Source organism: Vulpes lagopus, chromosome 8 (genome assembly GCF_018345385.1).
Source record: "Vulpes lagopus strain Blue_001 chromosome 8, ASM1834538v1, whole genome shotgun sequence".
In the NCBI taxonomy this organism is placed as follows: domain Eukaryota; kingdom Metazoa; phylum Chordata; class Mammalia; order Carnivora; family Canidae; genus Vulpes; species Vulpes lagopus.
The window spans coordinates 31,216,704-31,229,046 of record NC_054831.1 but is presented as its reverse complement, the minus strand read 5'-3'; the positions used below and the strand labels follow the sequence as shown (position 1 = coordinate 31,229,046).

The 12,343-nt window shown below is 33.8% G+C and overlaps 1 protein-coding gene across 1 annotated transcript in view; it reads right to left on the bottom strand.

Annotated features, from left to right (window-relative positions):
• Window positions 1–950: 950 nt before the first annotated feature.
• The window catches only part of NEK1 (NIMA related kinase 1), a 234,607-nt gene continuing 223,214 nt past the window's right edge, over window positions 951–12,343 (bottom strand). Inside the window, exon 39 of the mRNA XM_041767197.1 lies at window positions 951–2,994. Within this exon, the coding sequence (XP_041623131.1) occupies window positions 2,981–2,994 (14 nt within the window). The 3' untranslated portion in view covers window positions 951–2,980. The remainder of the gene's footprint in view (window positions 2,995–12,343) is intronic.

Here is a 12,343-nt window from a genome sequence, read left to right as displayed (position 1 = left end):
CCAGTAAGTATAGTTATTTTATTTTATTTTTTTATTTTTTATTTTTTAAATTTTTATTTATTTATGATAGAGAGAGAGAGAGAGAGAGAGAGAGAGGCAGAGACACAGGCAGAGGGAGAAGCAGGTTCCATGCACCGGGAGCCCGATGTGGGATTCGATTCCGGGTCTCCAGGATCGCGCCCTCGGCCAAAGGCAGGCGCCAAACCGCCGCACCACCCAGGGATCCCAATATAGTTATTTTAAAACACATCTCTGATAACTTCACATCTAAAGTCTGAGAAGATCCTGTCCCAATCTTCGAGTCATTGCTTTGATTTATTGTGTACTTTTTCTCTGACTCCATGCCCATTGTTGTCTTCAAAATTTACTTTTGGTGCTTTTCAAGATTAAAATAAATGTCTTCCTCAGAAGGTATTGGAATGGCTTCTGTCTGGTTCAGGGGCGGGGCACTACCAGTTGGGAACAATTTTAAATTATGTTTGAGTATAAAGTTAAGTGGCCCACTCAGAATTTGGTGCTCAAAATACAAAACCACTTAAAGACTGGCTTGTGCCATGACTTCTTAGACATTTTTTTTGTCCTTTTATTTTCCTACAGTCCCTGAATTTGGGGTTGGGTTTAGTGCTAGTTCTCCCATATTGTGAAGATGTAAACTTCTAGAGCCCCACCTTAATGTAGGGTTTCCTACAGGATTCTCCCTTAGATGGGCAGTTGGCCTCATCTTTTACCTCCTTTGCTCCATGAGCCACTATATCAAAGTGTAAGGTGTTGGATACTTTCTGGTCAAAACTCTCCTTTTCTAACTCGGTAATCCCTGGGTTGAGCCTTGGGCCTTGCAATTCATCTTCTGACACTTTTTGTATTTTTGGATGTATATTAAAGGCACACACATACACATAATCTTTCAAGTGCATCATTAAGAAGTGATAAGAGGTAGGGTACTTTTTAATTTATGAGGGAAAAGCCCTTTATTTAGCATTTAAAAATTTTCAACAAGGAGTTTAATTACAATAGTGTGTTATTCCTAGGAACAGAAAATCTTTGCTGAATTCTTAAAACATTAATGTTAATTATACTTTTTCCTATTCAATCTATTATTTTTCACTCTCCAGAGGAAATAAATTAAAAAAAACCAATGTGCTGCTAAAAGCACAGTGTTAGACCTGGAACTAGTCTGACTCTGATCTTTTATAAGTGACTCCATTCATGTTACAATTCAAATGTCTTTGTCTATTAAATGGAAGTAATACTAAATTATTCTCATAGCCCTTACTAGCTCTAACATTTTCATCAATCTATAGGTGCTTCCCCATTTCACCTCCAACACCTATAACAAACCTTATTAAAGAATAATAGTCCTCTTTCCACTGGCACAATCTTTCCATAATAACAATCCAGAGTCACTACCAATTGACTGGAGATGGCACAAATCCTATTTGTCATCCCTATTCTTGTATATATTCTTGTATATATAAATGACATCTTTTGAAATATGGTTAAACAATTTTTCTACTGTATTATATCCTTTGTTGCTTTTCTAATAGTTGTAATAGGCTAAAATAATAATTCCCTAAAAAAATCATTCCTATTTTTCAGGATTGCAGAGGATTTAAGTATGGAATTCAAATTCTTCCTTGGAAAAAAAGTAACGGAAATCATCAGATCAAACAAACAAAAGTATTCTCAGCTCATTGTAAAAGCATTCTATTAAGAAAAGTGCAAATAAATAAAAGACAACTAATAGTGTACTTCAGGTAGAGAATAAAAATTTAATAGTAATATCATAAAATAAACATATAAAAATCAAGTATTTACTTTTGGATGTTAGAAGTAATATACATAATAAATTCAGCATAGTACTGATAGTGCTGCAAGATAAGATTTTACTGTTCAAATTATAGATTATGTCAATCAGCCTGCTATGTACCTCTGGGCTTCAAAAATTATGCTGTTATTACTAAAAGCACCTGGACTTTAGATATCTGCAATGAAACCAGGTAATACCTAGCCTATCCCAATTGAAGCTGTTTGACCATCATTTTACTGATCATAATGGAAATAAAAGAGGCAAACATTTTCCCCCTTGGAATACTAGTTATCCAAACTGCCACAATGTCAAAATTAAAAAAAATTCCTTTTTCCATATTGCCCTGGAAGAATATACATGAGAGGCAGTTAAAAACAAAAAGGGGCAACTCTGTGATATATGCTATGTCAATGTTATAATTTATAGACTGATTTTTCCATATAATATTCCTGATTCTGGTCCTTAAAAAGAAACAAGTAATTAATGAACTTTTTAAATACCAGGAAATATAATTTTGCTATTTTTCTATAATCACATTTTTCAATGATTTCTAAGACTGATTTCTACAGCCTGTTCCACTGAGCTAGTTCAAGAGACACACTCGTTGAGAAAGGACAGAGAATATAAACCTTAAGCTAAAAATTCCATCTTCAAAATGTTAGGATTTAAATAGAGCCCTTGACAAGATTATTTAATACCAAATTGCTGGCTACGAAAACATGTACACAGGAAGAAAAAGTCATGCTTAAATACTTAAATGAAAATTTTAATACTTAGTTGAAAATAGGCAAGTCTTTCATAACTTAAGTAATTTTCTTAATCTAAAGACATTTGCTCAAAGTAAAAGTTACCTTCTTGCATTGGTAAATCTTTTTTAGAACCATTAAGTCCAGTTCTGGATCAATGTCTCTTATGCTTTGGTTGGATAATTTAATAAAGTATATATTCTGTGGGAGTTTACTATAGAACTCAATGAACAAAATAAAATAGATAAAATACTAGAATCTTAATTGAAAAATGGCATGTTTCTCCATCTTTTTCATGCAATCAGCATGCCCATCTTAAATCTGATAATTTGTAGAAAATTGCTACATTTCCCACTGCAGCTTGTTTTTCTGATGAGCCAAACATAAATGCTTTCATATAGTTGAGAATTAAAGAATATTCTGAAGATTATTCATCATTATCTGTGGAAAAGAAAAGGAAATTAGTTCACTTCACTGCAAATCAAACTGTATGTATCTACTTAGTAAAAAATTCATTCTTTTACACACCATAGGAAAACAGCTTTAATGTAGTTTTAAGTATAGTTATTTAATTTTAATATCACACACTCAGTATAAAATATTTAAACAGTACAATGAAGAATAAAGTGCAAAACAAAAATCACCTATAAGCCAAAGATGACCATTGTTAAGAATTCTATGCAAATCTTCTTAAATTGCGTATTTCCTCATTCAAGCACATAATGGATGGAAGAACAAACAAGTGATAAAGCAAGATTATAAAATGTTAATGGCAGAATCTAGCTGCTGGGTATGTGGGTGATAATTGTAAAGTTCTTTCAACTTTTATGATGAAAATTTCACAATATGTTGAAAAAGAAGAAATCATGGATATACTCCATGTCAGTTTCAGTGGCTGCACAGAGTTTTAGTTTATGGATAAGGTATAAATAAATTAACCATCCAAATGTCAAGTCATGTCCCTGCACTGCTTACAACTCTCCACTACACATCCCCACTACCTGAGAATAGAATCTATGTTCCTTATATGGATTGCAAATCCTTTCATGATCTTACCTTTAAAATATTTCTAGTCTTAGCTACTTTCATTACCTATCTTTTCCAACTGTCCCTAGGATATATGCTTTAGTAACACTGACTTGGTTATAGGTCCCCTAATACATTTTGCATGCTTCTATGTTTAAGTATACATACTGATTTTGTGATAAATTCCCATTGATCTTTCAAAATCTAACCCTGATGTCCTCTCCTCTAAGAAGAATTACCCTGTCACCTTTTATTTCTTCCAATATTGGGGATCAGTACATTATGCAACACTTATTTTTTTAAATATTTTATTTATTTATTCATGATAGACATAGGGGGAGAGAGAGGCAGAGACACAGGCAGAGGGAGAGGCAGGCTCCATGCAGGGAGCTCGATGCGGTACTCGATCCCGGGACTCCAGGATTGCGTCCTGGGCCAAAGGCAGGCGCCAAACCGCCGAGCCACCCAGGGATCCCCATGCGACACTTATTTTATTGCTTCCAATGTTATACTTATCACTCTGTACTATAATTATTTTTAACAATTTCAAAATGTTGCAAATAGAAAAGTACAGAGAGAAAATTAATGAAGACACATGTACCAATACCTAGAATTAATAAAAGTTAATTCTTGGCTATACTGATTTGGGTTATTTATTAAGAAAAACACATTACAGAGAGAAAGTACACTTTCCCAATTATATTGTCCTTTCTTTTTGCCCAAGGACATTATCAGTATCCTAAACTGATGTGTATCTTTTCCTCTCATGGTTTTTAACTTTTATTGCATATATGCACACCTAAATAAAATTGCTTTTAAACATTATATTAATGGTAATCTGTTCTACTTATTCCAGTCATCACATTTGTGGGGCTTATCCATATTGATAGATGAAAATTTAGTTCACTTAACCGCTATAGGGAACTTCATTACATAAGCAGAGCACAACATTCTATCTAAAATAAATGTGGAAGGAAGGTCTGCAAGTGTGGACTGCCAAGATCAATATTCTTCTATATGAGGACTTGGTGGCCTTTGCCATTCTACTATTGACCACAGTTACAATCCTTTTCTTGTGGAGGAATTTTTTTTAGGAATAATATAAACTAATTTACAGATTTTATTAGTTCTATTTGACTTCTGACTCTGGATAGTACTTAGCTATGGACTAAATGGCATTAATTTTACCAATAGCTGCCATTGTAGATGCTTACCAAACCTATACTCTAACAGTATTGGGCAGCTGAAGAAAGGAAGCCATCTTTTGAGGACTCAGATCATTTTCCATAAAATAAAACAGAAATGTATTTAGGACAATCTTCTTTTTAACTGATTTAACTGATTTCTTAATGAACCGATATCACTTTTGGGTGAACTAGATATAATTTATCTGTCCTCTCCCTTCATTAATCTCCCCCTCCCCTAAAACAGAAAATAAAAGTGTGTAAGTAACATATGCAGATGACATGGTTTAATTATTATCTCCTAATGTGGCCTAAGAGAACAATCTATAAGACAACTAGATCTAAGGTCTAAGTATTTCCAACAAGAATGATTTTAGAACAGTTATTCTAAATCCAATCACTGTCTAATATTTAACTGTTTTAGGATTAACAATACAAAACATATTTATTCATATAGTTCCATATACATTTTACAACCAGTTTAGTGAGTTTATATATTAATATATGTAATATTTACATATTAATAAGAGTAATGTTTTAGGGGTTTCAGTAAGATATTTTTTAAAAGGTTTCCAGGGTAAGCATTTGACTTTAACTGCTTTACACTCTTTCTAGGCTAAAGGAATTACTGATAGGCTTTATGATACATAACATTAGGGTCCTCATTCTCTTTTTTATTTGTGTGATACAAAATTTGTATGAAATTCTGATACTGCTTCTTTTTTTTTTAGATTGAATACTAACAGATACATAATCCTGTATTAGTATCAAGTGTACAACATACTGATTTTATATTTATACACACTACAAAATGGTCACCACCATGTCTAGTTACCTTCTGTCACTGTATAAAGCTGTTACAATACACTATATTCCCTATGCTGTACATTATATCCCTTGTCTCCTTTGTAACTGGAAGATTGTACCTCTTAATCCCTTCCCTTATTCCATCCATCCCCCCACCTTCCCTGCCCTCTGGCAACCCACCAGTTTGTTCTCTGTATCTGTGTGTCTTTTTTTTTGTTAATGTTCTGTTTCTTTTATTTTTCTTTTATTTCTTCAGGTTCCACATATAAGTAAAGACATATAGCATTCATCTTTCTCTGATTTATTTCATAATACCCTCTAGGCCCATGCATGTTGTTGCAAATAGCAAAAATTCACTCTTTCTGATGGCTGAGTAGTATTCCACTGTGTATACTTGCCACATCATCTTTATCCATTTATCTATTTATGGACATTTAGGTTGCTTCCATATTTTGGTTACTACATATATTATTGCAATGAACATATGAGTGCAGATGTCTTTTTGAATTAGTATTTTATTTTTTATTTTTAAGTAATCTCTACACCCATAATGGGGCTTGAATCTATAACCCTGAGATCAAGAGTAGCATACTTTACTGACTGAGCCAGTCATATGTCTTACTGAAAATTAGTATTTTCATTTTCTTTGGATAAATACCTAGAGATGGAATTGCTGGATTATATGGCAGTTCAATTTTTAATATTTTGAGGAACCTCCATACTGTTTTCCATTATGGATGCATCAACTTACATTCCCACCAACAGTGCACAAGAGTTACCTTTTCTCTACCTCCTTGCCAACGATTGCTATTTCCTGGTGTTTTTGAGAACAGCCTTTCTGACAAGTATAGGATATCTCATCGTGGTTTTGACTTGTATTTTCCTGATGATTAGTGATGTGGAGCATCTTTACATATTCCTTTGGCTATCGTTATGTCTTCTTTGGAAAAGTGGCTATTCAGGTCCTCAGACTTTTTAAAATCGATTTTTTTATTGAGTTTTATGAGTTCTTTATGTATTTCAAATGTTAATCCCTTAATGAATATGTCTTTTTTAAATATCTTCTCTCATTCAGTAGTTGCCTTTTTATTTGGTTGATGATTTCCTTTGCTGTGCAAAAGCTTTTTAGTTTGATGTGGTACCCTTTGTATATTTTTTGCTTTTGTTGTCCTTGCCAAAGGAGACAGATCCAAAAAAGTATTGCTAAGACCAATATCAAAGAGCTTATTGTCTATGTTTTATTCTCAGAGTTTTATGGCTTCAGGTCTTATTTAAGTCTTTAATCCGTCTTAAGTATATTTTTATATATGGTGTAAGAAAGTGGTCCAGTCTCATTCTTTTACATGTAACTGTCCAGTTTTCCCAACATTATTTAGAGAAGAGACTGTTTTTTCCTTGTAATTTCTTGCCTCCTTTGTTGTAGATTAATTGAACATATAAGCATGGGTTTATTTCTGGACTCTCTGTTCTGTTCCATTGGTAATATGTGCCTGTTTTTATGCTAGTTTTGATTACTATAGCTCTGTAGGATAGTTTAACATCAAGGAGTGTGATACCTCTTTGTTCTTCATTCTTTAGACTTCTTTGGATATTCAAGGTCTTTTGTGATTCCATATAAATTTTAGGATTATTTTGATAGGGATTGCACTGAATCTGTAGATTGCTTTGGATAATACAGATTTTTTCTTAACATACTAATTCTTCCAACTGATTTTGAACAGTGTATCTTTTCATTTATTTGTGTCAATTTTTTTCCCATCAATTTTTTTCATAAATGTCTTATTTTTTTCCCCAAAGTATGATCTTTCACCTCATTGGTTAAATTTATTCCTAGGTATTTTACTCTTTTTCGATGCAATTATAAATGGGATTGTTTTCTTAATTTCTCTTTCTGCTAGTTTGGGTATTAGTGCATAGAAACACAACATCTTCAATTTCTTTCATAAGTGTTTTATAGTTCTCAGTGTACAGATCTTTTACCACTTTGATATGATTTTTAGGTATCTCATGTTTTTTGGTGCAATTGTAAATGGGATTGATTCCTTGATTTCTCTTTCTGCTGCTTCATGATTGGTGTAGAGAAATGCAACAGATTTCTGTATGTTGACTTTGTATTCCATGATTTTACTGAATTCATGTATCAGTTCTAGCAATTTTTTGGTGGAATCTTTCAGATTTTCTATATAGAGTATCATGTCATCTGCAAATAGTGAAAGTCTGACCTCATTCCCAGCTTGGATGCCTTTTATTTGGATGCCTTTTATTCCTTTTTGCTGTCTGACTGCTGAAGCTAGGACTTCCAGTAATATTACTCAGCCATAAAAAAAAAAAAAATGATAGGGATGCCTGGATGGCTCAGTGGTTGAGTGTCTGCCTTTAGTTCGGGTAGTGATCCTGGAGTCCCAGGATCAAGTCCTCTGTCACCGCTCCCTGCATGGAGCCTGCTTCTCCTCACTCTGCCTATGTCTCTGTCCGCTCCCCGCCCGCAATGTCTCTTGTGAATAAATAAAATCTTTAAAAAAAAAAAAAGATGAAATCTTGCCATTTGCAATGATGTAGGTGTATTATGCTAAATGAAATAAGTCACCAAAATACAAATTCCATATGATTTTACTCATATGTGGAATTTAAGAAATGATACAGATGAACAAAGGGGGAAAAGAGAGGCAAACCATAAAACAACTACAGAGAACTGATGGTTGCTGGAGGGGATGTGGGGGGGATGGGTTAAATGGGTGATGATATTAAGGAGAGAACTTGTGATGAGCAATGGGTGTAATAAGTAAGTGTTCAATCACTAAATTCTACTCTTGAAATATTATACTATATGTTAACTAACTAGAATTTAAATAAAAACTTGAAACTAAGGGGGGGGGGGAGAGAGAGAGAAACACATTAGATTTCTGTATATTGATTTTTGTATTGTGCAACTTTCCTGAATTCATTTATTAGTTCTAATAGTTTTTGGGTGGAGGCTTGAAAGTTCTCCCTATATAGGATCCTTTCGTTTGGGAAAAATTAGTTTTACTTCTTTCTTTCCAGTTTGTATGCCTTTTATTTTCTTTCCTTGTCCAACTGCTGTGGTTAGGACTTCCAATACTATATTGAATAAAAATGGTGAGAGTGGCCATCCTTGTTTTGTTCCTAATCTTACAGGAAAAAACTTTCGACTTTTCACCACTAAATATGATGTTTACTGTGGGTTTATTATACATGGCCTTTATTATATTGGAGTATCTACCCTCTATGCCCATTTTGTTGAGTTTATATTATAAATGGATATTGAATTTTATCAAGTGCTTTCAATGCATCTGAGATAAGCATGATTTTTATACTTTATACTCTGTTTTGTTAATGTGGTATATAATGTTGACTGATTTGTGAATACTATACCATTCTTGCATCAGAAAAAAAGCCCACTTGATCATGGTCTATGATCCTTTTAATGTATTGTTGAATTAGTTTCCTAATATTCTGTTAAGGATTTGCATCTATGTTCACCAGGGATACTGGCCTATAATTTTCTTTCATTTTTTTGTAGTGTCTTTCTCTGATTTAGGTCTCAGGGTAAAGCTGGCCTCATAGAAAGAGCTTGGACTCATTCTTTCCTCTTCAATAATCTTCTAAAAAAATATGTTTGGTAGAATTACCTGTGAATTAGCCTGGTTTACCTGTGAATCTGCTTAGCTGTTTGTAATAGTCTTTTATGATCCTTTGTATTTCTGTGGTATTGATTGTAACTTCTCTTTCATTTCTGATTTTGAGTCCTCTCTTTTCCTTGATGAGTCTTGCTAAAAGACTTATCAACTTTATCTCTTCAAATAACCAACTCTTAGTTTCATTCATCTTTTCTATTGTTTAGTCTCTATTATATTTCCTCCGTGTGATGTTTATTATTTCTTTCCTCTACTAACACTGGGCTTTATTTGTTCCTCTTTTTCTAGTTCCTTTAGGTATAAGGTTAGATTGTTTAAGCTTTTTCTTGTTTCTTGAAATGGGCATGTATTGCTATAACCCTCCTTTTTTAATTGCTTTTGCTACCTCCTATAGATTTTAGAGCATTATGGTTTTTTTTTTTCCATTTGTCTCAAGGTATTTTCTGATTTCCTCTATCACTTCTTCATTGATCCATTGGTTCAGTAACATGTTGGCGTCTCCACAAGTATGTGTTTTTTTTCCAGTTTCCTTCTTGTAATTGGTTTCCAGTTTCATACCACTGTGATTAGAAAAAGTTGTTTGACATGATTTCAATCTTCTTAAATTTACTGAGACTTTCTGTGTTCTAACATATGATCTATTCTGGAGAATGTTCATGTGGACTTGAGAAAAATGTTCTGTTTTTGGATAGAATGTTCTGTACGTATCTATGAAGTCCATCTGGTCTAGTATGTTGTTCAAGAGTCAGTATTTCCTTATTAATTTTCTGTCTGGATGATCTAACCATTGACATAAGTGGGATCTTAAAAGTGCCTACTATTATTGTACTAGTGCCAATTTTTCCTTTTGCATGCTAATATTTGCTTTATGTATTTCAGTGCTCTTATGCTAGGTGCATACATATTTACAAGTGCTGTTATCTTCTTGTTTGATGGATCCCTTTATCATTATGTAGGGTCCTTCTTTGTCTCTTCTTATAGAAGAGTCTATAAGTCTATTTAAAGTCTATTTAATTTGAAAAGTACTACTACCTCAACTTTCTTTTCATTTCTATTTGTAGTATCTTTTTCTATCCCTTCACCTTCAGTCTGTGTGTGTCTTAAGATCTGAAGTGAGTCTCTGGTAGACAGCATACCGATGGGATTTTTTTTTTTTTTAATATACATTTAGCCACCCTATGTCTTTTGAGTGGAGAATTTAGTCTACTTACATTTAAAGCAATTATACATAGGTATATGTTTATTATCATTTTGTTTTTTTCTTGTTTCTGTAGTTCTTCTTTGTTCCTTTCTTCTCTTGCTCTCTTCTTTTTGATTTGATAGTTTTCCTTAGAGTTAAGTTTGGTGCCCTCTCTATTTTTTTGTGTATGTATTATAGGTTTTTGGTTTGTGGTTACTGTGAGGTTCATATATAGTAACTTATGTATATGTCAGTCTATTTTAAATTGGTGGGTATTTAATTTTGAATGTATTATAAAAGCACTACATTTTTACTCCCCCTACATCATGTTTAAGCTTTTTATGTCATATTTTATTTTACACCTTTTTCTTTAGTGTATCCCATAAGTAATTATAAATTTAGCTGATTTTATTAATTTTGTCTTAATTCTCAAACTAGCTAAGTCACTGATTAGCTACCTTTTCTATATGTTTGCCTCTACCCATGTGATATTTTTCTTTTATATAATTTCTTATTCCTAGTTATGGCCTACCTTTTCTTTTCTGCTTAAAAAAGACCCTTTAATATTTCTTTGGGGAGCACCTGGGTGGCTCATGGTTAAGCATCTCCATTTGGCTCAGGTTGTGATCCCAGGGTCCTGGGATGGAGTCCCGCATCAGGCTTCTATAGGGAGCCTGTTTCTCCCGCTGCCTATGTCTCTCATGAATAAATAAAATCTTTAAAAAATATATTTCTTTGTAAAACTGATTTAGTAGTGTCTGATTTAGTTTGTCTGGGAAACTTTATATCTCCCCTTCAATTCTGAATACTAATTTCTCTGTTACAGTATTTCTGGTTGTTAATTTTTTTCCTTTTAACACTTTGAATATGTCCTGCAACTCTCTTCTGGCCTATAGAGTTTCTGCTGAAAAATCACCTGATAGTCTATGAGGGTTCCCCTAAATGTAACTTTTTTTCTCTTGCTTCTTTAAAGATTTTCTCCTTATTTTTCATTTTTGACATTTTAATTATTATGTATCTTGGTGTGGATCTCTTTGTGACCTTGTTTGGGACTGTGTTTCCTGGATCTAGATGTGTTTCCCCAGGCTAGGGATGTTTTTGGCTATTATTCCTTCCAATAAATTTTCTGACCCTCTCTCTCTCCTTCTGAGTCCCCTATAATGCAATATTACAGTGCTTGATGTTGTTGTAGAGGTTCCTTAAACTATTTTCCTTTTCTTCTTGCTGTTCAGTTTGGGTGATTTCTAATACCCTGTCTTATAGTTCACTGATCTGTTCTGAGTATCATCTAGTCTGCTATTTATTCTCTCTAGCATGTTTTTCATTTCTGTTAATGTGTTCTTTCTCTCTGATGGGTACTTTTAGTTTCTGTCTCTTTCTTTAAATTCTCATTGTGTTCATCCATTCTTCCCTCAAGTTCAGTCAGCATTTTTATGACTATTATGCTGTACTCTTTATCAGATAGATTATTTATGTTCATTTTTTTCAGTTCTTTTTCTGAGGTTTTTGTCTTATTCTTTTGTTAGGACATAGTCCCCCAACTCCTCATTTTGCCTATCTGATTCTATGTATTAGGTGTTTAGGTATACTTCTTAGTCTGAAGGAAAACTTTATGTAGGAGATATTCTGTTCAGCCCAGAAGCACAATCCCCCATCCCCACCCAAGCCTCCACCCACCCCTGCTTCCAAGGAGGCCCTGTGTGGGCTGCATGTATCCTCCTGTTGTGGTGAGACCTTACTGCTGTGGATACACTGGTGGGAGTGGTTTGTCTCTGGCCCACATAGCAGTGAGGCCCAGCTGAGATGCAGGGCTGCACAGAGCTCTGAATGGTTCATGAAACCCTGGCGTTAGCTGTCTATAGGAAGGGTTCCATAATGGCTCCTGCCAGTCCTAGGATCAGCATGGCAGAACAAGGTAGTAAAAATGGATGCTATCA